This window comes from Eutrigla gurnardus, assembly GCF_963514095.1.
Source record: "Eutrigla gurnardus genome assembly, chromosome: 11".
Lineage (NCBI taxonomy): Eukaryota > Metazoa > Chordata > Actinopteri > Perciformes > Triglidae > Eutrigla > Eutrigla gurnardus.
This window is the reverse complement of record NC_139925.1, coordinates 23,227,878-23,254,903: the sequence shown is the minus strand read 5'-3', so window position 1 is coordinate 23,254,903 and position 27,026 is coordinate 23,227,878. Positions and strand designations below refer to the sequence as shown.

Below are 27,026 nucleotides of genomic sequence, written 5' to 3'. Positions count from 1 at the left end.
TACACACACACGCACACACACACACATACACACAACTAACAAAAACATCCTAAAGCTCTAATATATATGAACTGACACACTAGTAACTGACCCCCAATCATGATGTTCTTTTATAAATCTGTTTTTTTAATAATTATTGGATTATTTTTTTAAACATCTCACTACCCCCGTTAAAGCACAATATGTTGCATTTACACTTCCCCACAGGTTTATCGTGGTAATCAGTTCAGGCATCGGATCGGGATCCTCCTTGACCAGTGGCGGCTCCTAAAAAAAATCTTTCTAATTAATTTATCTAAATTTTCCTAATAATGATTAAGGCAACCCATTCAATATGTACATCAGGGCTCCAGACTAACATTTTCATTTAGGTGCACGCAAACACTTTCGCTGCTCCCTTTGGCACCGCAATAATACACATGTTATACCTTTTCTTTACAGTTCCCATATACACTGGTCATTTAATATACAGGAATGAAGATGTATTTATTTACTTAATTCAAATCTCAACTCAAATAATACATCAAATAATACATCTTTAAAAATAAACTTAGAATGCTCTTCTTGGGTGATATTATAAGCAGTGTTAATTGTGATTAGCATGATTGCGTCAGCAAGGGACGCCCAGAATACCCAACGACATCAGGAGGTGAAATCAGTTGTTCAAACCATAACATGTCAATGTTGTGTGGAAGCTGATGCCATGCCAGCATTTGATATGTAATTAAGTAGATGCAGTTTCCTGCATTCTGGTGCATTCTAACATGTTTTTAGAACACGTCTCTTCCCTATCTAACGTATCTTGTTCCTACAAATGAAAATGAGAATTAAAAAGGCCAATCATTGCTATACTGACATTTTTATATGAGAAATAAATAGGCCAATCATTGTTATATCAAAACTATTATTACTGTTACATGACGAGGGTAAAAGTTACTTTTTTCTACTTGAATTACAACAGCTTTCAAAATAAAATACATTCAGAAAATAATGGAAACAATAAAGAACTTTGTATCAAACAAAATAACAACAAAAGTTTCCTAACTGAAGAAGTGAACTGGAAGTAAACAAGTGGCCGCCATGATAAGTGCCATATAATTCTCTAAATGCAAAGGAAAGGAGCTCCGATGCTTCCTTTCAGAGCTCCTTTAGCATAGGATGCAACGGACCTTCCTATACGAAAGGAAAGGAGATTACGCCGACCAACAATTCTTTGCGAGAGCAACATTTATTTGACGCACACCTCGGCCGTTCATGAAAACAAACGATATGTTCATTTACAAATTTAACAATTACTCTCATGCAGAGATAATAGTAATTGGAGTTGTGTTGTTAAATGTGTTTGGACAGTGATAATAATTGAATGGTATATAACTTGACAAAAACTAAACTAAACCCACAAATGAAATGCAAATACAGCAAACGGTCAAACAGGAAGGAGGAGCTGCTGGACTGAAGCTGGTCAGTGAACCAGCTGTTTATAAAACCAACAACATGGGGAGAAGTGGACGATGTGCTTTTTGTAGTCCATTATTGTAGTTTCTCAAGCGGAGACGCACGTCAAACACCGGATCATCAGCTGTCAATCATCAGCAGCATTATAATGACGTAGTTTAGTGAAAGTCCGGTCGGATTCTCTGAACACCGTGGCCATCTTTTCCTAAATCCTTTTGAGTTCTCCTATCGCCTTTCCTTAACCCTGTGACCTTTTCCCCAGAGGTCAAGGAATAGGAGTTAGTAATAATAGTTAGGATTAGGAGTTGGGAATAGGAGTTAGGATTAGGAGTTAGGAATAAGAGTTAGGAATAGGAGTTAGGATTAGGAGTTATGATTAGAAGTTAGGAATAGGAGTTAGAACCCTATTTTTGGACTATTCGACCAGAGGGTCCTTCCCCTGATACCCCTTTTCCACCGAGGCATTTTGAGGGCCGGTTCGGAGCCGGTGCCCAATCGCGAACCAGTTCTTCCTGTTTCCACAGACAAAGAGCCGGCTCTCGGCCTGGAAAACTGGTTCCCGAGCGGCCCCAACTCCTTGCTGGGCTGGAACTGGGCCCGGTTTACGTTAGGGGCTGGGGGCGGGGTTAACGCTCGAGGCAACGGGGGAAAATACGCCGCTGCGGAGTTTTACTAACGTTACTGTTCCCGGTAAGTTTCACTTTTAAATTGTTTCACCTAGTTGCAAACCAAAGACACATTTCTGTTTAGTTTACCAAGCTAGTGATTACGTTCGTAACAGCAGCAACTAGTGGCTATGCTTCCTCGGGTAATGTAGGCTGACCGGCTAGCTAGCCAGCTAGCGTGATATTGCTAATAACAACGTTAGCATGCCACTTTCTGACTGCCGTTGGCTCACTAAACGTTACCAACTACCAATGTAACATAACATCTGTGTTCACAGCGTCGTGGACACGTTTGTGATTAAACCGCTGTTCTCTGGTTTGTGTTTGTAGAGCTGTCGGACATCGGCGATATTGAAAGGAGGTCCAACCTGCAGATGACTAAACATCAAACACTCTGATCTATTGATCACACACTGTTCTACACTTTAAAAAATGTTGTGATTTTAGTATTTTATTGTTATTGTATTATTTACCAAAATAAACACTTTTTCTGAAGAGACATGTCTGCTATGCTTGAAATTAGCGCTGCGGGGAAACCTCAGACGTATACAGTGACGTAATGACGTGGTTCTCTGGGCTCTCTAGCCGGTGGAAACGCAAACAGGTTCTCGGACGGTTCGCAAGTTGAACCAACTGCGAACCAGCACGGCACCGGCCCGGCTCTTGAACTATGGTTCGCGTTGGTGGAAAAGGGGTATGAGAGCTGACAGCCTTCTCCATGTCTCACTGATAGATCTCTGACTCCCCCTAGTGGTTGCTGCTCCCCTCCTTTTGGCCCCCATCCCTGTGTCTGTCCCCTCTGTAGTGAGGAGAACGTGTCGGAATGAGTGGTCAGAAACTTGCCCACTTACTGTTGACTCCGCTAGTGAGCCACTTTTTTGTGGCCGAATACGTAACCTCAAAATTGTCAAATTTTTCACCAGGCCGCATGTGCACACCAATTTTGATGAGTTTTTTTTTAATGCTGAGGCCTTTGCTGCCCGACTGTGTCAGTGCTTGGGCCCTAATTAGTGAAATAAGCAGGTGGTTAAAATCATTTTTTTACACTTCCTGTTGACTTTAGGCGGTGGGTCCACGAGGCTTTTTTTATACATCTCCACATGGTCTATCTAGGAAAAAATATTTTATGTATGTGCACCCAAGAGGGGGGGGGGGGGGGGGGTTGGGGGGCTGTTACTCAGAGAAAGGGCATAAAATCAGTCACATTTCATGTCGCCATAGGTGGCGCTCTGACTGTGAGTCAATATTGCAGTGCAGACGCGTTCAGGACGCGACTCTTTTCAAGGTTGAATATTTTGGAGCAGATCGGAGAAGAAATGCTGAAGTTATAACAGCTTTGATGCTTTTGGTGAAGGTTCAAAATAGTAGTGCAGTCATGGCGTTGCCCTGGCCACGCCCCTAAACCTTTGGAACATCTTTGGATAACTTTTTGTCCTCAAGGCCTTTCCGACCATATATCCAATTTTGGTATTAATCGGAGGAGGTGACGAGCTAGAACCCTCACCTGAAGAACCTGTATGACGGCCTGGTGATGACAGAGGTCCAGATCCAGAAGGTCTCACTAAGCATGGCCTCATCAAGCTCAAGATTTCAATGAATCTGTTGATACCAAATTCCCCATGCTGGCTTACTGGGAAAGGGGTGAAATGTCGCTCCAAAGTTGAACTGTTTTACCGTAAATTAACTTTGAAGGGGGGGGGAACTTAATATCGCATGTCCTGCAATGTGACTATCACGCATGTGCACATCAGTATGCCGATGTTCAAACGATATATCGTGTAGCCCTAGGTGACCTTCTGGAAGTTTCTCCCATCTCCACACAGGATCTCTGCCTCGACACAATCCTGTCTCTGAGCTGTGCAGGAAGTTCCTTCCACCTCACGGCTGGTTTTTGCTCTGATGTGCATTGTCAGCTATGAGACCTTATATAGACAGGTGTGTGCCTTTCCAAATCATGCCCAATCAATTGAATTTACCACAGCTGGACTCCAAGCAAGGTGTAGAAACATCTCAAAGATAACCAAGATAAATGGAAGCAACCTGAGCTACATTTCAAGTGTCATAGTAAAGGTTCTGACAGACAAAGACAGAGACAAAGACAAAGAATTTAGGGTTGAGCAATTAATCGAAAAATAATCTAAACCGACATTTAGAAACTCTAATGGACATAGTCTTGCTCATGTCAATTAGTCAGTGTGTTTACTGTTGCCATGACAGTAAAGGTTGCATATCTTCAAGGAATTTGTAAACTTGTCTCCAGTGATCATTTTAACCCAAACCATGATCTTTTCATAGTTCAAGTGGCTTTTGTGCCTAAACCTAACTAGACATCAACCACAGCATCATGCCTTAAAACATCATTATTTTCACTCCCAAAAGATAATCATGTGTGAAAATATCACAAAATATCCAGGGGTGAGGGCAGTGTAAAATACAAAACAAAAGAAACATTCATTAACGTTCATTAATCAAGGTTAAAAGTTAAATTAATGGTGATTTTGACTTTTGCCATCATCGCCCAGCCCTACAACAAACTGTATCATAGTAGCCTATATCAATGCCCCCTACCTGATGTAACTGGAGAGGGACTATGATTCGTCTTCTATTTTGCATGTGTGTGTGTGTGTACACTCACTTTTGCTGCGCAAGGTGAGGCATCGAGGAGTGTCTGTTTTCTTAGCCAGAAGACTCATTCTACAGCAGGTACCGTCAGTGCTAATGAAGAGAGAACCAGGTCATTATTTCAACTAGAGGATTCATCAGGGTTTTTTGATTTGAAAATATATTTCACATTAATCATCATGACCCTCACTTACATTATCTGTTTATGTTTCTCAGGAACAACACTGTGGAGTCATCTAGATGCTTCAGTAATGGCATCCAGACGTGACAGCTGAGGCCACAGTGGAGGTTCAGCATTAGAAGTGCATATACCCTAACCTGTATAAGCTTGCAATTGGATACTTGTGCACCCCAGCCTCATCTGTTCCCTGTGAGAGAGTGTTCTCCAAAGCAGGAGAAGATATTTCCAAGAAGAGGAAACGCCTTAATCCAGTAGAACAAATACTGTTCTTGAATAAAAACCAATAAAAATATCCATATCAGTTGCACAAGCACATATACCACCCTCCCCAATGTTCAAGAGCACAATCCTCTTCAAATCATCTTCATCCATAAGTACAGCAGTCTTCCTTGTTAAAACACAATAGCACTTCAAGACAAATACTCTCCTGTCAATGTCATGTTTGTTATTGTCTCATCATACATAAATGAAAATAACACACCGGTATTGAAACACTATTTACAATATTACACTTATTTACGAGTGCACATGCAGATAGAAAATGTATTTATTTGGATCAATACTTATATTCATTACATACAGGTGAATGTAATTCTCATTCATGGCATGAATGACTCCTGTAGCACTTTTTGACCAGCAGGGGGGTTTGTGTGCACATGAAGCCTCAAGAAATGAACCTATTTGTGAACCGCTTGGCTGGAAAGCCTCAAAGTGTAACGAAGCCTCATCTGCCCATCACTACCGTCAACGCATCCTCTGGGAAACAGCAGCTTCCAGGCCTGGATCACCTGCTACAGTATTTCTTTAGACGTGTCCAATAACAGACAAATGTCTCACAACGCTGTTTTGTATATGAACAACACACAGGGATGAAGATAATTCACACCCAGCCGCCTCCGCCTCCTCCTCACTCACAACACATGTACTTCACTCATAATGCATGTTTGCTTTGTTTAAATGCCGCTATTAAGGAGGGGAAACAAAGACACAGATCCATTTTTCTGGATGTTTGTGGGTTTACTGCTTAAAATAAGCTGTTTTTATGTGTTGATGCTTCAATAACGTGCCTCCAGGTGACTTATGTTTGATGTGTAGCCCCACTACTGACTGAGCCGGGTCCTGTTGTGTGTGTGTGTGTGTGTGCTCATTTTTAATGAAGGCTGATTAAAACATTTTAAATCTGGGGCAGTCCTTTGTGTTTGTTTAACCATATAAACCGTATGTGACAATAAACATATTTCACGTGTATTTCATAGAAGCCTCTGTGGCAATTACTACCAGAAATATCTTTTCATAACATTAATACCTGATGATACACAATGTATAATATTCAGTAGAGAAATAGTTTCAAAAAAGAGTTGGGTCTTCTTGTCCCAGTTAGGCTCCGGTCTGGAGAACTTCACTGCAAGTACATGGGGGTCAGCATATCTCCCAGGGCCTTCACACACACGCTGCACTGCGGAAACACACTCAATATTAACACGATGCATAATGCATGATCAATATGTATTATGTTTCCCCTGAAAAAATGTAATGTAATGAAACATCTAAGAAATCCTCAGGACAAACAGACGAGGAGGGCCTGGAACTCGCTGTATGTCGTCATGGTGTTCTCCTTCGTGTCTCAATATGTTCAGGGGTGAGATTTCTGCCTACCCCCTGTACCTCCAAAAGCAAATGGCCTGTAAGCTAGTGACATTTTTCGCTATGGATGTGGCATGTAAGTACTGGCCATACCTCCGAAGAGTGACAGAGAAATGCCCTGAGCTTCAGCATCTCCTCACCATGAGGCCATTTCTCTGTTTTTCATGCAAAAGCTCACAATTTCAAATGTGAGGTAAGAAAAAATGATTGTCCATGACATTTTCTTTCCCTGAAAACCTGCATAAGATTGTTGCCACTTAGGTTTTGTTTTTTAAAGGTAAAATGGAGTGGAGCGTATCAGGAGGGGGCTGGTTCAACTCTTGGGGAAGAGGTGGAGCAGTGTAACGCCTTCCTCTCGAGGATTGCTGTTACCACAAAGCACATGTCAAAAGCGGGTAAGGTCAATTTTGATCCTGATGACAATGGTGAGCCACTTTGAGCTCATGCATATATGCTGGCTCTGAAAATATAAAGCTCTGAATATTCAACACAAATTGATGGATTGATTACAATACATCATCCTATTTTATTAGAAGTGAGGATAATAAGGAGGGGCAGTGTGATCAAAAACATGTACTGTACTGTTGTTGGTTGGGCATACAGTACCATACCATACTCAGAGTACCATTTGCCTACTGTCCTGCACCACTGTTTCATGCTACTTCACTATCCTGTGCTATTTACCTATTCCCTTTCATGGGACAATAATCAAATGGCACATGACTGCAGTTTAGTCTGGGCAGTTTCTTCTCCTACTGCTACTGGAAAGAAGGTTGACAATCTCATATTTTTTATTTTTGCAGGACGCATAGGAATGCTGACGGTCATGGCCATGCGCTGGAACCAACAAAAGTTTGACAACTTGGCTTCCACCCTTCCCCGCCGATATCGGAAGGTAAAGACACCAGTTTTCCCTTATGCAACACGCATAGCAATATTGTACAATAAAGTGGCATATTATCACAAAAATATAGGGAAGACTTGCCCAGACATTCTTCAATATAATGGAATATACAGATGGTTGCATGTGTAGTGTCAAATGCATTTTTCAGTGTCTTAAATGTCCATACCATATATATATATATATATATATGCATGGTATGGCGCGACTGTGGCTCAGTTGGTAGAGCGGGTTGGCCAATGTTCGGAGGGTCGGCGGTTCGATCCCCGCCCTTGTCACTGTGTCATGGTCGTTGTGTCCCTGGGCAAGACACTTCACCCAGCTTGCCTCGTGTGAATGTGTATGACTGCTGTATGTTTGAGGTTGGGGTCGGAGGGGCCGTAGGCGCTGAATGGCAGCCACGCTTCCGTCAGTCTGCCCCAGGGCAGCTGTGGCTGCTATGGTAGTTTACCACCACCGGTATGACTGTGTGTGAATGAATGGAACCCAGAACCCTGTCAGAGCGCTTTGAGTGTCTTGAAAAGCGCCATATAAATCCAATCCATTATTATTATTATTATTAATATTGTTTGTTTTTATGAACGGCTGAGGTGTGCGGAACTTTAAATTTTGCTCTCGCAAAGAATTGTGGGTTGACGTGATCTCCTTTCCTTTCGTATAGGAAGGTCCGTTGCATCCTATGCTAAAGGAGCTCTGAAAGGAAGCATTGGAGCTCCTTTCCTTTGCATTTAGAGAATTCGAACGGCTTTTATCATGGCGGCCACTTGTTTACTTCTGGATCTCTTCTTCAGTTAGGAACCTTCCTAAGCAAAATAGACTATTTGACCGCAGCCATTCACTTAGCTAGGTCATTAGAATGTGATGATTGACACCGGAGATTGATGTGGGTCTTCGGTGGAGAAACAACAATGGACTACAAAAAGTGCATCGTCCACTTCTCCCCATGTTGTTGGTTTTATAAACACCTCGTTCACTGACCAGGGGCCTGTACTACGAAGCGAGTTCAACATACCCAGGGTATCTTTCAGAGATCCAGCTTAAGTAACCCTAACAAAGGCAATCGGAGATAAGCGGTCACACGAAGCTGGTTATCAACTCGGTAAGTCAACCCAGGGTTTCCCTTGCGAGCTATGAGCACGTGCACATAAAAGAGGTGAGGTTTGCAGAATTTGACCAATCACAAACATGGATTAGTCTACCTTACAGAAATATGAAGAAGTTAAACATATCATACAGGTAAAAGGCAACAATTTCATCTGCCAAATTCAGGGAGGACAGCTGGCAAAAACTCGCCGACAGTCTACACATACAAATCCCGCTCACGCTACCAGCAAGGAAGAAGCCAGACCTGAACAATCTGTCCAAGCACCAGCCAAGGGTGGCTTTTGAGCATCTTGAAGGTACAAAATTAGCACACTCTGGAGAATTTATTGTAAAACATTTAGATTTTTCTGAATTTGTTCTTTTCAGGATCCTGTTCATCTTCAGACTTGGCCTGGCTGGACACGTCTCCAAAAAAAGAAATAAAGTTGTTTCTAATCTTCAGTTTGGTCTTTTTGCCATGTTACTGTTCTACTGTGGATTGGATAATGGTCTAGTCAAATGGAAGTTGCTTTGCTCAAAAGATGGGTTAAAAATAGTCAAACACGTTACATCAAGACTTCAAAATTGAATCAAGGATCTTTTTTTAAATTGTCTTTGGGTTAATTCATAACCCTGAGCAGAAATGGCTTCCGATACTACGTATAAGAGCATTAATATATCAAACTATTTGCTATGTAAAGGGAGATGGGTAATGTCTGCCTGAGCATGATAGAAAGTTGTGTGCATTCCTAGGATCTTTTGAAATATCTGGGGCTACCCTCGTGTTTAGTGTGCATCTGTCTCTCAACTGCTGCTGTGCACTCACACCTGATGGTTCTATCCTGAAAGAGGTGCCCTTCTGGCTCCTGCTGTCAGCACTTTTGCTGTTTGATAGTTGAAGTCACCAAAAGATGCCAATGGACTTGGCCAGCAAAAGCCTAATTTGAAAGGGGCTTTACCAATCCAATTAAACTTTAAAAACGTGTGCACATGTGTATCTATATACATCTCAACTTGACTTGCCATGTCAATCCGTTGAACATTCTGTTGTGTGGTTCAGCTTCGCCTTATAAAAGTTGTGGATTACAGGAATTTTTCCATCATAGTGAAAGTGCTCCCAGATTATAAAAAAAACCTTACCGAAGCAAAGTTGAACTCCACGTTCATCCAGTAGAGGGAGGAACTTGACACCTTTTGGCCATCTCTGACTGCTGTCTGTGGAGGCTGGCTCTTCTATGTATATCACAATTCAGAGCAGTTGTTGAGTTTTTTTTTTTGGGGGGGGGGGGATACTCACACATTTTACATGAGATGCTGGTGGTGGGTGACCCCAACCACCCCTCACATAACCTCTTCAGCCTCCTGCCATCTGGGAGGAGGTACAGGAGCCTCCAAGCCTTTGCTAACAGACTGGCAAACAGCTTCATCCACCAGGTTGTAAGGAAGCTCAACCCCCCCCCCCCCCCCCCCCCCCATCAGGAACAGCACTGGTCACTTTCCACTTCATCAGTGCCTTTAATTGTTTACATTTCATCTTTATTTATTGTACAGTGTGTCCATTACATTCTGTGTCCAAAATCAGCGTTGCAAGATTTGTCTACCTCTAAATCTCAGCCCCAGCTAAAAATATCCAGTGTTCTGCTCTTTAAACCATCCTCCAAAGCAACAGGTACAATTTCCTACAGGTCATTAGTCTCCCATCCGAATATAGTTCAATGAAAATGTGAATGTATGCATGTGTGTAGCTGGGGCACAGAAGCCTCCCACATTCTGTGTCTTTGGAAATTCAGACCTGCAAAACCAGGGAAATAAACAGGACACCACCACGAGTCCTAACCTCCAGCAGGCAGTTGCCCCTGTTATTTACATGACCAGGTTCCTCCATGTTCAGTAATTGTGGTTATTCTGTTGTCGCGCTCTATAAATATGTTTGGCAACAGCCGTACTCATGAATATAGCCTGTCAGCTAACTTGAGATAATGTGTGGTTGGTTAGTGTCAGTTGAGAGAAACTCTGCATTCATTTGTGAAGTTCAAGTTTCACCTGACAGACGATTTACCAATTTAGTGGAGCCCGGTGATTATACTCAAGGTATATAATTCTTGACAGATTTCGACAATTGAATGGACTATTGTGCATGTGATGACTTACATGATTAAATAATTCATAGGTTTTGAAGGGAACACTACTGAATCAACGTAATCAATTTTGATCAGCAAGATATATTCAATTGTGAATTGGGTGCAAATTGTAGATAAGTGTATTTACTCTTTTGCATATATACGTTAAACATTTGCAATTTGTTTGAAAGAATGAGAAATTAAAATCTGTTGTCAATCAGTGTCCTGTGGTTTGGAAGTTTACACCCAGGTATTAAATACTCAGCATCACTTGAGAATTGTGCCCATGCAATTGAGAAAAACTGTAAATGTTTGAAGAGGTTACTTGTGTTGACACTTTCTTGTCACAAATAGTGCATCTTGCTGTACTCAAAAAGTAGCACCACGTCACGTTTCCTTTCAGCCATTCTCATTGGCAGCTGGACTGTGATCTATAAAGGGAATATTGGGGCCGGGTCTGGATCTGTTGTAGGGTGCGCGCCATTTTCGGTTTTCAGTGACTGCAGCTTAAAGTGTGCAGAAGAAGGAAAATAAAGGACAACAGTGAATGTATTTATCCAAACAGACATGACACAGAGTCACAGATTGTATAATTTTCTTTAATAACTTTACAACAAGGTACAAATGGGGTCCACTCCTCTGAAGGCGTTGTGAATGTTCACTGTGAAGTCAGTTCTTCTGGGATTTGAATAGCTGAAGTTTCCCAATCGAGATTCATAGCCCACGCATTTAGTGAATATAATGACATGACGCTGTGATGACAATTCAATGGTTAACAGAAAAAGAGACGTCATAGCTGTCTTTGGCCTCAGTCATGGTAAACTTGAGATACGAACACAAAGTAACTATTTGCTCCAGCTGGTGGACAGTTAGTTTGATGAGACGGACAGAAATAATCGTGTGGAGCTGTGAAGGTTAAGGGAAACTTCAGTGTCTGTGTGGAGAACCACAGACAAGTAACAGTACGGATAGCAGCCAGCAGAGGGCGCTAACGTGAGCAGGAAGTGTGTGTCTGTGCATCAAAGTAAAGTTTCAGACTTACTAAAGTAAGTCCTTTCCAAATTACAAATGTGCTGGTTTCATGAGAAATGGCAGCATTGTTGCTTGGACACTGCTTCTGTTAAAACTGTTAACCAGTAGTTGAGATCTGCACAATTATCTGCCTCTGCACCAAAGTAATGTAACTGAACATGTCTTAAATTTACCTTAAGGACAAAACTTGGTTTAAAGAAATCCAACGAAGACGATGCAGCAATGGTTTGACCTTGTAAACACTGCTACATTTGTTAAGGTGGATCTCTCCTGCAGAGTTATCGGTGTATGTCTGGACATTTGGCCCAGCTGGCAGATCGTAGATACCGACCATTTATAACACAACACACGCTCACACATTCATGCACAGACAGGAAAACATCCAAACACCCAGGTTGTAAACAAAAGCTCTTCTTTTGTTTTTGTTGTTTGTTTTTTTTTTTTATCAAAGAGGAGTATAAAAGTGCCCCGCCACAGTGGCGGCTTTTTCTTGAAAAGCTCCACGGAGTGACTACTGCATTAGAAAAAGCAACAACACAAACATAAAACGTGGGATAAAAAAGTTAAAAGGATTATATTACAAAGCCTTTTGGAGTCCTGAGTTTGTCAAACATAAAGGCCAGAGTCCATGAATCATAGAAATACTAGTGTGTGTAGTCCAGACTTCCAGCAAAACAGATCAAATCGACTGAGAGACGCAACACATCCATTGCTCTTGTTTGGGCCGTCACACACACACACACACACACACACACACACACACACACACACACACACACACACACACACACACACACACACACACACACACACACACACACACACACACACACACACACACACAATGCAGCATTTATGTTGCTGTTGACAACATATACAGATTTTCAGAATGTTTGGGAAAAGCAGCTTCTTCGTGTAAAATCATAATTTTTTAAGATGATAGAACGTCATGAGTTTTTCCACACATAAAATCAAAGTAGAAACGCTTGAAATAAAACAGTTCTGTGATGTTCAGAATCAACACAAATGTGCATCATCGCTACCTGGAACAGATGTCAGAAAGATAATTGTGTAGAGTGACTAAACCCTCAAACCACTTGTTTCAGCCGAAAAACAATGGATCTGTGTATTTAGTGGTGTTGTTGATTGATTTGGTTTCAATTATTGACATTTAAGTGCAAAGTCTTGCACTGAAACTCTGCTGGTTCACTATGGAGCCGGATCCCCACAGAGAGGTGGATTAGTGTGGAGTAGCCCTGACCCTTTCAGTTAGCCTGTGGATCGCTAATGCTAACCGCTATCATACAAATATCCCAGTGTTGCGTGTCAACTCAAATCGTTTGAGAAGCGAATGTATTTGGTCAGTAGCACTAACCTCAACATTTTCATAACAATAGTCAGCATGCTAGTGATTAGCACTAGCGATTCACATTAGCAATTCTTTAGCATAAGCTTATTGAAAGGGCCATCGTGAAAGTGAACAGTGAAGTCCAGCTACGTGACAAAGTAACCGTATGAAATCAAGGAGTAAGCAGGCAAGCTAGCTGGTTAGCCAGCTAACTAGCCGGCCCTTACATGAGTCAACTGAACAATGAATGCTTCATCCACACACTCCTGTCACAGTGTAGGAAAGCACAGTCAATAACAAGTCAATAACACTGATTCACCAGACGTCGTTATAGTCTGATGGTTTAAACTTCAACTCCACAGAAACGTGAGAATGCCTGTGCTGCGTTTGGGATGCTACACTGGTTCCAGAGGCACGTTGGCCAGAAGGTTTAGTCACGCTTTCTTTCCACACACCTGTAATGATAGATGAATAGATGAGACACCGTTACGGGCAGACATCACCAGCCTTCATGTCAACTTCAGTCTTGAATTACTCTCTTTACCACGGATGAACACACTGACAAGTGGGAGCAGCCCAGTACAACCAGTCTATTCCCGTTGGTCACTGGAACACTTGTGGGTTAAGTACCTCGCTCAAAGGCACCATGGCAGTTGCTGCTGAGAAACAATTCACTCTGGTTTACTGTTGGATTCAAACCCTTCTGGTAACAAGTCTTCTCTAATCCAAGCACCTGGCTTAAATGATGATCCCATGATGACCAGGAGCTGCTTCAGACAACTGTTGATACAGATTTGACCTTAAAACAACCAAAAACGAAGGGACAAAGAAAGAAAAAAAAATCACCTGGAAGTGAATCCATCAGGTGTGTTGGATCACTTTATCTGTGTCTATGAAGCTGGTTGTCGTTTCATCCAGCCTGCTGTGAGAGAAATGCTGACGTCCTGATGCACAAACAGCATGTTGAGGCAAAGTGTGCAGATTCCAAACTGCCTCCAAAATGTTATCAGCCAAATACATCTCAATGACGTGGCTGCAGTGTACACATTTACCAGTCGCAGATCCGGGTTAAAACCAGCGATTAGCTAGTGGGTATTTAAAATCTGTTTCTGTTCGGAAGGCTCCAGATAGCGGATGTTCATCCTTGATGAGGACCAACATGCAACTCATCATAACTGATCATAAATATTTGGAGTATCAACTGATAAAAAACTGAATTTGGTGGGGTTGTAGAATGAATGTTTCATTCATTTACCTCGTGCATTTCACAATGAGACTGTTTACACGATCAACTGTCATTTCAAGAAAACTGAAAGTTTACATTATAACCTTTTTTACATAAAGTAGAGAAACGAGCAGTAATCATTTATAGAAACATAGTTGGTCTACAAATGAAAAGGCTACAAGGTTTTTTTATTCACATAATGCATCGCTAGTATCATTGTGTTATCTGTAGTGAACATTTTCCTCCGATGCCCAGCCCTATTTACCACTCTATACTCTATAAAAAAGCTAAATGATTTGATTTATTTCTCTCTTATCCTTCCAATCACCCCCCAAAAGGTGCGAGTATCCTCTATCACATGTGCTTGTTGGGTGGTTTTGGACACGCCCGAACATCTGCTCAAATCACTCACTTATCAATACCACATGACTGGGATTAGCACCATCCACCAACGTACTGCTGGTGACATCTGGATGCGGCTGGTAAATGCAGTGCAGGTAAAATAATGAAAGAGATTATTTGGATGAGATGTTGGAACCCATAAGCTGTGCTAAGAGATGATCCCGCCTTATTTCTCCCAGCTGCTCTGGACCACGAGCAGTGCCTTGCTCGAGGGCAGTCTGGCTGACTGTAGGTATCCCGTGACCTGACGGTGTCTGTAACCACAAGTCCAGTCCCCCAATTCTCCCAGCAGACCTTGCAGCTTCTACCGGCGGGGATGGTGGCGGGAATGACGAGGCAGGGAGGAGGGGCTGGAGGAGGACGAGGGACAGCAGGGAGACATGGACGCCAGGGAGGCCGTGGCGGCGGCGTCCTCGGCCTCCTCCAGCTCTCCTGCTCCGTGGAGCTCCTGGCTGACGCTGGATTGTAAGGCAGCCGGGGTCAGCCATTCTTTGGGCAGGCAGCTTTGGAGGAACGGCACGCAGGAGCTGAAGTAGGCCAGCCGGTTGACCCAGCGGGGGATCTCCCTCCCACACAGGATCTGTGGACAGGAAAGAGAAAGACTTTGTTGCGATTGTTGCCGTGTTCAAATGCGTAGTAAACTTTTCACGCTGAGAAATGGGCATGAACGAGGCAGGACAGCTCTGGTTTCCAGGCATTTCTGGGCTGATGAAACAATGACGTCTACAAGGAGGTAAGGCCCGCCCTCCTGTAAGTGGCGTCTAAAGTGAGTGACGTGTTTGAACACAGATTATCCTGCGGTCAAACTCACAGAAGTGACGGCAGGCGTGTTTGGTGTGAACACAGCATTAGTGTCTTTCCATGTACAGCTGAGCTGCTGTGGAATAAATGAAACAATGAACTGGTAAATGCATCCTGCCATTCTCTGGTGATTCAAACGAAATGAAAAATGTCCTGGAAACTGTGTCACATTTCCTCTTAAACAGACATTCCAGAGACGCCATGACCCGTGTCCAACCACACAGAGTCCCACGTGCCTCTATGGCATCAGTTACTCCATATAACCAACCAAGCTGGTACATGAGGAGGCTGGTTCTAGGCAGACCTTTGGAGACTGCCACGCCTTGTTGCTTTAACATGCATGAACAGGCAGCAACACTGTCACTGTGAGAGCTAATTATCATCACTTAGCTCAGTGCTCTTGCAGCATTATGGACGAGTGGCTTCCAAGAGATATTCCCAGTCAAATGCTGATGGGCCGTTTTTTAACATGCGTGCGGAGACGGGGACCGTGGATTTGCTTTGAACCACAAAAATGTCTGTTGATTAAGCGTTTTGTGTGAAAGCATTTGTTTAGACTGCAGAAACTCCCTCACCTCCTTCAGAGTGTGACAGGAAGGCTCTCTGAAATGCAAATCACTGAGGCGTGCCCTCCAGATAATTTCACAGATGATCTCACCCGCAACTAGGAGGAGTAAGTGTACCTCTGCTAGTAGAGACACAGGGAATCCATAATGTTTGGCTGACGAGAATAAATAAACTGCAACTGCAGAAGTCGCGTTGCATTCAGGTCAGTCACAGGACAAGCTGTTCCTGGTCGATCAGCTAGCTTGTGATGGTAGTATAATAATCACTGACTGAAAATGAAGACAGGAGAGTCGGATCACAAGACACAGAGTCGTGTAAACTTACCGTCACATTTGACACCTTCAGAATTCCGAAGAAATGTATTTGTATTTTTTCAAGGCGAACTTAAATTCTACATGTGCACAGCAGTTTGGGGTTTATTGTCCAACCTGCGAGTAGTGGGCGACCCCTGTCTGTGTCTCACATGAACAACACAATGAGATAAAATGTGCTTTTAAAAGAGGACAGACATCAGAGTCACATCGGATGCTCTCTCTGGAGAATTACTTGCCGTGCTTGATCTCCAAAGCGACAACAAAAATCAATGTGTCCAATGACGTTCTCCTCGGTCTTCCTTTAACTCCCATTAATGAGGTGGCAGGAAACAAGAGAATCACGCTGTCCCTATGAAATCAGCTGTTTGTTGCTTCATATTCTTTTGTTAATGTCTGACTTTATGTGTAATATTGATAAGATGTTTTATTTTTGTGTGTCCGTGTATGTGTTTTAACTCTTATACATGTGTGTGTAGTATTGTGGATGTTTGCCAGCTGGCTCTGCATGTCTTGGCTTGTGTCAGTGTTTCTTAATCCCCATCTCGGTGCTAGATGCTAACTGTAAGACTCCCTGCTCATTAGTCACACCAGGATAAGCTGATTGAAAGTACATCCACACACACACACACACACACACACACACACACACACACACACACACACACGCACACACAGGTATATTCACATGGGGAGTGAGGACCATCTTTTCTTCTACACTTACACACCTTAATTCGAACAAGAAATCGCAATATCACACACAGTTTTGTGGAAAGCTGTGTGTCCAAAGTTTTTTTTTGTCCCAGTTGAAAACTGCAGCGTTTTTTCACCTGAGAGCTTCGGTTGCTATGATACAGAATATCAACATATTGCTCGGAGGACACAGGCCAGTTAAACAGTGTCCAAACATTTCATCTGTGTACGTACCTCTGACAGTGCTGAGGAGAAGTGATTGCAGTTCTTGTGCATGAGGTGGTAGGCGTTGCCTTTGTACTCCTTCCCCATCTCCTCCACGATCCGCTCCACATCCTCCTCTGTGAAGTCGGTGCTGCCCAAGACTATGGCTTCTCTACAGGACGAGAGGGGAAACGGAGCGGAGGCATGCGTTAGGGTTAGATGGGCCAAACACATTATGCTGGAATGCTCCTTTCAAATTGATTTACCAGATAGATTCACCGTCACAACTTCTCACCTAAAGTCACCAGGTTTTTCTCTTAAGTTCAAAGCAAAGGATATCTTAATGTAATGTTTTGCACCAGAGGAGCACTCTCTTTGCATTTGGCATAGAGACACCACAGTGGGTGATGTGTAGGCATTCGTCCCAGATGATCCATACTTGTGGTCTAGTGGCCTGCACGGCAACAGCATGTGTGACTGTGCCTGTGTGTGTGTGTGTGTGTGTGTGTGTGTGTGTGTGTGTGTGTGTGTGTGTGTGTGTGTGTGTGTGCGTGTGACTGTGTGTGTGTGTGTGTGTGTGTGACTGTGCCTGTGTGTGTGTGTGTGTGTGTGTGTGCAGGGCATGCTGTCTGAAGCCACAGGGCAGATCAACTAGAGCAGAAGTAATAAAAAGCAGCACACAAACACAGACTCTGGGTGGATTCTGGGAATCCAAAAACGTATTGGACTGACTGAATGCTCTGCTGTCTCGCCATCACAACAGAATTTAATTCAACTGCAGTACAAAAAATAACAACACAGCATTAATGTGAGAGAAATATCACACATTTACAAGTCCTATAATTAGGGATGCACCGACACCGATACCAGCATCGTGTATCGGCCCGATGCTGTGTACTTGTACTCGTAGTCATAAAGGTGCTCTGATACTACCACGCCGATACTTTACAGCAGTGACATCTGGTAGGCTAATGTTGTCTCTTATGTCACCACAGTAGTAATCAGTATATATGTAACACTACTGTGCACACGAACATCAAACATCTCATACTTACTTGAATTTAAATGTGTCGCCTAGTTCGGTTGCATCACCGGGTGTAATCTCAAAGATCCCCGAGAATGGGTACGGGTGTCCGCCATAGGCAAACTCTAAACACACACAACATTAAAAACATCAGTACAAAGTGTAAAAAGTGTGCCTGATAAATGTGTTTTAGCCAGACATGCAGCCATAGGTCTGAGGGTAAAAGCAGCCACAGGAAGTCAACTGATATACGTGGTGTCATATTTCTGGGTAACTTTACCTCTTCCATAGATCTCGATCCCTGAGTGAAAGACTCCGATACCCAGAGTGCTGGTGAACTCATTGATCCAGTACTGAAGACAGAAAGAGTCAGAGACACACAGTGAATACAATATCTTCAACACTGTCTGAATGGACACAGTCTTATTATCATGCTGCATTTAAAGACATATACAGTATTCCTCTGAAAATGCATCAACACCAACAGAAACTCTCTAAATTATATTTGGTGCTTTCATTGAAAGATGCCCACTATTTATTGACTGCTTTTCTAATTATTATACCATTAATATTGGACTAATAAAAACAGTGGAAAAGATCACTAATAACCATCTTGACCTGAAAAATGGCATATTATTTTTTTTGTTGCTGCTTTTAGGTCTGGCAAAATCTTTGGCAATTTATGTTATTAACATTTTAATATTATTATATAATACATTTTTGGGATTTTTAACTTTGCCATTTTCTTGTCTTTGTGAATGCATATGGCATATATTTTGTCACGGTTGTGTGATATTCACATACCAGACTGTTCCCTCACAAAAAGTCCTCTAAAAAGGTTCATCCGTCAATTTTCTAGTAACTTTCCGGTAAATTGACTTTTGATTGCCCGACACCTATGAACCGCTAAATAACGCTTCATTTTAAGCAAAAAAACAAAACAAAACTGTTGAAATCCCTTCAATTGACTCATGGACTGTTTCAGCTCTAAAGCAGACCACTACATCAATGAACTGAAAATGATTTGTCTATTAGCATGAATTAATCTGACATGTATGACCTAACCTTTACGTAGAAACAACTGCATCATTGCACCAACGCTGGTATTTGGAGAGGTAATGAGATACACCAACAATAGGCCGCATACAAGGCCCACCCAATCAATAACTGCAGCAGAACTGATGACATCTTTCCATTGGTGTGTCTATCTGACATCCTGCAGCTACGCAGTGATTGGTCACACTGTTGCTAGGCAGAATGTAAGCTTGATTAACGATGACTCGCCTCCTGTCGTCACTGATGTCTCGACGTTGCTGCAGGAGCCAGTGAATGGCTTTAATGGCAAGTCCCTTTTCATCTTCACTTAAAAACTGTTTTGTCCAACATCGATCCCAAATCAGCACCACTTATCATTTTATTGAAACTGATGTCTCACTAAAGGTGTTTCCACACCCTCCAAACCTATTCAGAACAGTTAGTCAGCTTTTTCTGTTTATATGTAAACACTCCAAGAGAACTCTGAAACATCCCGTATCAGACATCTCCTGATGTGGTCTGATGTGGTTCACTTCAAGTCCACATTGCACTTCATTCATTCATACAACACGCTCCAGAATCACTTCGCTCTCTCTCATTGCATTTTAGGCCTCGAGACCTTGCCGTCAGCCATGCTCCGTCTGATCAACCGCCGGACCTTATGGGCAGATACTCATTAAAGGGATAAGACCTATTGTCCAACTCAGCCGGTGTCCAAAATTCCGAACTATCCCTTTAAAGATATGCAATATGGAAACGCTTTCTAGACGCCAACCCACATTGTGAACTGCAAACCCACGTTGAACTCTTCAGGAGCTGCCGGTGGGGAGCAGTCCTGATTGGTAAAGGAGCTTAATGCTAACAACTAACGTTAATGAAGGTTGCATTGAGTTGGATTATGATTCAGTGAGGAATGTGCTCATGACAGAAACTTGAATAAATCCAGTTGTTTGAAGGAGATATTTTCACATTAATATTATATAATGTAACACAGTGTCACATTAATTTTCTGTTGGTCCACTCTCGGGGGATTGAGTTTGGTTCCTTTCAAGAGGACTATCTGTGAAAGTCATGTCACATTTCATTTCTAACATTGCCACTGGCAGCACAGATGATTCCTCACACCAGCTGATCTCCTCTTTGAAAGAAGTGAGTTTGTTTGTTTCATCTGCGTTCACAGCAGCTGATCAGCAGAGAGTGAGGGCGATTGGCTGCTAATAGCACGCCGCTTTAAAAGGTGTTTACTTCACTGCTTCAAGTCTAGAGATCTGACGATTTTATTGTGGATCGCGATAAAAAACACAAGTTGAATTTTACTTAAATATCACATTGACTTGAAAGAGCTGTCTAGCTCACTGTCTTGGGGGGGGGGGGCATTTTAAGTGAGCTAATCTGCTAGTTTAGTACGCTACTCCCCCGCTCGCTGGTGCAGTAAAGACTATTATCTGAGCCCTCGTTACTTCAAAGCTTGTTAAAGCGTGCCTCTGCCACAGCACAGGGCAGCCTGAGTGCACGCACCACGAGCTATGTAGGGATTATAATCTTTGACAGAGTAATTAGCAACCATTCGTTTTAGTGTGCGCTTCACTGCTTTGAGACTCTCTAGCAAACCAGAAACACATAGTGAGCCAAATGTTGGCACGTGTTTGCTGGGCTGCGATTAACCTTCTGAGCCTCAAACAGTTTCACAGTGATTTTCATTCCGGTCACATTTCTATCAAGTGGAAATGGCACAGTCATGGCTGCAAGTACAGAGAATTCAAACATGTCCATAACACATACATCATAAAGAAGACAAGTTGAATATCTTCGACATATGGAATACAGTGATTTTGATGAAATGCCATGCATGGTTAGTTAGTGTTTGTCACACAGGACTTGTTCACAGACCATTGGAAATTTGAAAATGCGACAATGAGCTCTATTCGTACAGTTTCTGGCTATGATGAAAGGTATGTTTATGTTTCTGTGGGTTGTGTGGTTCAGTCTACTCTATTAAATGTATTTCTAAGCTGAGTCTGTTCGTGTAAGGTTTATGAAAATGGTCATTTCACAGACTGCCTAAAAGTTAAATTGATTAAGTTCAAATGTTGTGCAACTCATTTACTCATAGATCCCAGGGTTTATATTGAGCAGCCGACGTTCCAACAGCAAAATACCAATTTGTTTCGCCAGAAGAAGCAGCAAACCCCCTCACAGTCTTCTAATGACGTTGCAAGGCGAGGTCATGTGAGGGCAAGTGGTTAAGAGGCTGAGCAGTTATATTTTTGATCAATTTCAGAACTACAGGGCTTTTCTTCTTACTGCCATCCAAGAATTACAAACACACAGAAACAACTTGTGTGAAAGAACAAATAACAGAATGCGAAATCTAATGGGATCCTATGTAATAATGTTAGCAGAGATGTTCGATACCATTTTTCCCTCCCGATTCCGATACTCGTGCTGTGGGAATCGGCCGATACAGAGTACCGATACCAGTGTGTTTAAAAGAGAAGAAGAAGAAGAAGAAAAAGATCATACTACGCCTGTATGACTGTGATATGATTATCATTATGGTAAGGCCTGGCTCAGGTTAAACCCTTTGTGAAACATGAATGAATACAGCAAATGGAAGCCATTCATTTTTAAATACAACAGTATAAAACAGTAGTGCAACAGCAACTTAACTAAATAAATATAGGAATAATTATTAAAAAAAGTGCAGCCAAAATATTGTAAAATAAAAAGGCATTTCAATTTTAAATAGAACAAGGCGAAGAAGAACTGTGTCAAAGCTATAGAGCTAACCAGTAAATAAATTCCTATTTCTAATCAATTACGTGGTATCGGATCGGTGCCTGGACTCCAGTACTCGCCGATCCGATGCCAGCATTTTCGGAAGTATCGGAGGCATTTCTGATACTGGTATCGGAAAAAAACTCTAAATGTTAGACAAGAATAATGAAAAATAGAAAGAAAAAAAAAACAACAACAACTGGAGAGCTTCTGCTTGACATCTGCGTTTCCTTGTTGTCTTCGTGTTTGACATCAGATGCCATGCAGTGCTTCCAGCTTTTAGTCCATGACACTACACTGGCAGTGGATCAGTGTTCACAGAGAACAATAATCCTGCTACAACGTGCACTCATGAACTTATTTCTCTCGTCTTGACACAATTGTGAAGTAGACGACACAAAAGAAGAAGTGGATCCATAACGGATGCTCTTGGGGCAGCAGCCTGAGTACCTGGCTACGTGAACCTGTTAAAACTAATGCCCTAAAACACACTCACAGAGCCAGTAGACCACGGTGGTGGCTGGCAGGCAGACAGGTGGTGTGCAGATAATGCCGTCTCATTAGAGTGGCGTACTAAAGCACTCAGAGCTGGACAGGAAATCCACTTAGCAGAGACGGGAGCAGGGCGGCGGGGAGGACCGGACAGAGTGGGAATAATGGAAGAAGAAAAGGTCTGTGCTTGCGTCTGCACGGATATTCCCGAAAGTCACGTGAGACTATTGATCCTCAAATACAAATGGGAATTTCTCTTTTTCCAGGATCATTTATTGTCATTATGCTACATAGGAGTGCACAATGAAATGCAGCTGGAGTCCATTCACTAGGGACAACATTTCAGTGCCTTTTTTTGAAATTTGCAACAGGAAGGAAAGTAAACAGCAGCAACAGAAACAATGATCAGGGCTCATAACTTGGCTGACATCATAACATAAAGCATTTAACATCAGGGAAACATTGTCTATCAACTTTGACTCTGTTTGAGCACCAAAACCTCATTGACGTAAACACAGAGTCCACCTCTCGTCCCACCGGAGTCCTGTCCTCTATCAGCTTGATCTGGGATGACTCAATGATGAGCCAGGTAAAGTCTTATTTCATCAATCTTACTTTCCTGTTCCTGAACATCAGACAGGCAGGAGCATGCTGGGTAGTGGGGTAGCCTTAGGTCATAGCTGGGTTAGCTTAGCTTCCATTCTGGCTCTCCTCCATGATGTTCATTTAGTAAATTGGGGTCCATTGAGAGTCAAATAGACCATAAAAGGGAGTATGCTTTACAGTGTGTCTACCTTGTGATCGACACGGTGCTACTGCAAATATATGGTCACTTCCATTTCCTGGTTGCAAACTCGAGACTTCCGAACCGTAGTCCACAAACCAACGGGTGATGTCACCATGACTACGTCCACTCCCTACAGTCTATGGTCATATGCCAGAAGTGCTCCAGTAAATGGGGAAAAAACTAGCAAAACTGATTGTGCACATACATGCACTGCCTTGGCCATGTGACCAGACTGTTGAGCTAATGTTCAGTGTCAGATATATGACAGATGCTCTGGTTGCCATGCTGCGCCCCTCGGCCCCCCGACACATTGCCACAGTTCATCACATGGCGTGAACATCTGAGATGGTGGTGGGGATTCTGTGGTGCGTGTCGCCACAATCTTGACCTCTGCTGTTATCTCATCTCTGCAGCTTCCTGACTTCCTCCGAGACAAACAGTCAGACGATGAATAAGCTGCCCTGTTCGGAGCATCTGATGACTTAAGAATCTGTGGAGAGTTCAGCGTCATCCAGAAACACACAGCTGTGCTTCAAAAGCACATTCTTTGTAGCATGTAGCACGTAGCACGTAGCACCTTGCTAATGCTTGTTAGCTTATTTTTGCCAATATAGTAGTTATGTGCAGTTTTTCTATTGTGTGTGCCTATGTATGTATCAGATGGTACAGTACTGGGAGAAAATGTCCTCCTTGGGGAACAATACGTCTGTTTACTAGACTGGAACACTTAGTCAATTTACAAGTTATTCAGCAACAATTCTGATATCACTGAAATTAACCTTTTGGGCATTTAACAAATGATACAAAATGTTCTCTTGTTCCAGCTTCTGAATGGATTTTATTAGTCTAAAGTGATAACAAATATGATGCATCTAATATCAGCTAATATATCCATTTGTGAAATACACAAAGAGTTAAAAGAGAAGATTAATGCCATTTTTAGACAGAGTGAGTGTTGAAGTAGAGGAATGAATGAATGCCATCGCCTCATTATGTTCAACTAGAATCTTGTTCCCACAGTAGCATGCACAAAAACACACACACACACACACACACACACACACACACACACACACACACACACACACACACACACACACACACACACACACACACACCGAGATCCTCAATAAACCAACGAATCAAGGAACAGAAAGCAGCAGAGGGACCGTTACTGTAAATTCAAGGTACATACGTGTTAGATATGAATAGCTTCTGTAATGCTTTGCGTGTGAAAGTGCGCCGCAGCCCCTGCAGCCGCTCACATGGAAGGAAGCGAGAGCGAGAGCGAGATAAAAGCTCTTCAGAAACTAACGTGGACAACAAGTCAAGTGGAAAACACGAGGATGTGAAAGAAAGAGCAGTTAGGGAGGAGGAGGGAGATGACGGAAGAAAAGAAGTAAGGAAAGTAGAGCGTGAATCAATGGCTGAGGAAGGATGGAACAAGTAGTGTAGTTATGGGAATAAATGTGCACTTCTAAAAGCCCCGATTCCACACGGTGTGTTATGCTACTGTAGATGATGACTGTAAATGAACAACTATGTACAGACCCTCAAAGGAGTGTGTAATCACTTGGTAGCTCTCAGTGTTAATGCATTTAAAAACAGCCTTCAACCTTCAGACCTCAGGCCTGTGAAGACATATTGACCATCAGCTAAAAGGCAACACAGCAGCAGTAAATTAGATTCAAAATACATGTTAAACAGGAGCAGGAGGAGAGTCCTGTGTTTTTGGACCTGTCCACCATCCAGACCTCCTCTCTACATGGACTTCCACAGACTCATTTTAAACTCATTTGTGATATTTGTGAAGAATAAACGCAATCCACGTCAAAATACATTTCCCTTGAAACGTAATTCACAATGCAGTTTAGTTGTATTTTTTTGTAGGAGACCAGTTTAGTAACTATCCAACATCATCTGGACCTTTAAAACGTATACAAGGATTTAAAAGGATCAAACACCTGCGGGTCCACAAAAAGGACAAACGTCAGGTGGACATTTACGCCAAGCTATTATCTCAAAAACAATGCCTCCGCTAGTTTTATTACCCAAGACAAGACAATGCCCATTGTACATGAAATCTGTCTACCAAAAGGGACCCATATGACTCACTACTACACAGTGACAACATAGTGACTCCTATTTAACCACTGGTTCATACTGTAACAGATCCACACACGTAGCAATGCACTTTGGGTGAAATTCAGTCAGTTTACTTTCACTTTGGCTTGTAGTCACACGCTTTCCTGTTTGTGAAGTGAAATCCTAAAATGTGAGAGTGTTTTGTTCACAGACTGATAAATGCATAGAAACAAAGTGTGACTCCACTGCAACTGTAAATGTCGCTATGCTGTTATCACAGCAGCAGCAAAGCAAGTCCAACGAGGACTGTTTTGCTCCAGTCCTGATGATTGAAACCCAATATGAAGTGACATGAGTGAACCAGTGTGATGGGTTTGTGTTAAAGTTGCTGCCCCATTAGAAAGCACTGTTTTCCAGGTGTCTTCCTGGTGCTGCCTGGACTGCACTGAACACACCAACAAAGCTCTGGTTTAAACCGCTTTAAGCATGACACAAATAGTGAAAACCCATTCCCAAAGCACTTCATGTCATGGAAACGTTGTGCAGCATCTCTATGCGGTGTCCTACTGTGTATTTTGCTGGAAAAGGTGGAGCAAAGGCGAAATGAGCATATTTTGGTGTTGTGAATGTATGCCGAATTGAAGAGTGGGTTAATAACTATTTGGAAATGTATTTGACAACCATCTTTGAATAACTGCGAGAATATAAATCGCCCCTTTTCATAATTGAGTTTGGCGATGCGTCCCATTGTTGACATGGTCAAATCAATATACTATTGAACCGAAGTACTCAAAGTAACGAAGAAGAAATTAAAACACCCACGTTTCTTACCATATCATAGACATTTAGGATGATCGGCTCGTTTGCCATCACTGGCATCAGGCTTTTCTCCCCCCTACGTCCCTTCTTCTCTGCGGGTCTTCCTCCCCCGCACACCCCCTACTCCTTCCTCGGGAGCGAGATCCGAACTCTCGCCCTCCAAAAATAGACCTCACTCCTCCCCTTATCCCTGGCACCTTCACGACAGACGATCAGCTTGATGATTCAATTTCACAACAAGGTGTAAAAAAAACCAAAAACGTTTTAGTTCCAATGCTATTTGTACCGTCCAACATCTGACTGGCTTTGTCCAAACCGCCCTCCTCCCCCGTCTTCACGGAGCAGCAGCGGCGGACAGATGAGCTAGTCTTGTCAAAACGGAATCGACTTGCTAAACCCGCTCAGCTACCGAGGTCGAAGTGAAAAAGCAGATGGAATTATGTCTTCTAGGAGGCGAGTTGACGCGGAAAAATCGCAAATTCATTTTCCCAAACGAATTATTCAGCAAAACGACATACAGCTGAGGTGTCAAAGCATAATTTCCTCAGTGAGGATGACTTGCTAGGCTCTTATTAGCTAGCTAACGGGAGCGCTGGAGCTGGCAGGCTGAATATGAGTCGACTGGACGGTGAGAGTGGGCAAGCAGAGTGGAACGAGGTTTCTACACTCTATTAATCCAGCTTGGTGCTCTAAGCATTGTGGGTGATGTAGTTCTTCAATTAAAGCAGCTTTCCTCCTGGAAAAGGAGAAAC

At 42.6% G+C, this 27,026-nt stretch overlaps 1 protein-coding gene across 1 annotated transcript; it reads right to left on the bottom strand.

Moving 5' to 3' along the window:
• Positions 1-11,269: 11,269 nt before the first annotated feature.
• On the bottom strand, positions 11,270-26,903 carry desi2 (desumoylating isopeptidase 2). The gene is made up of 5 exons (XM_084021721.1): positions 26,287-26,903; positions 18,559-18,631; positions 18,310-18,403; positions 17,285-17,426; positions 11,270-15,258 (listed from the first exon to the last, which is right to left on the bottom strand). The coding sequence occupies exons 1-5, from the start codon at positions 26,332-26,334 to the stop codon at positions 14,983-14,985; spliced, it is 633 nt and encodes a 210-aa protein (XP_083877847.1). The 5' UTR covers positions 26,335-26,903; the 3' UTR covers positions 11,270-14,982.
• Between the last annotated feature and the right edge of the window lie 123 nt (positions 26,904-27,026).

Coding starts and splice junctions, on each gene's coding strand:
- desi2 (XM_084021721.1), bottom strand. CDS start 26,334: ATGCCAGTGATGGCAAACGAGCCGATCATCCTAAATGTCTATGATATG. Junction 18,632..26,286: donor TCCTAAATGTCTATGATATG/GTAAGAAACGTG, acceptor TTCTGTCTTCAG/TACTGGATCAATGAGTTCAC. Junction 15,259..17,284: donor TCTCCTCAGCACTGTCAGAG/GTACGTACACAG, acceptor TCCTGTCCACAG/ATCCTGTGTGGGAGGGAGAT.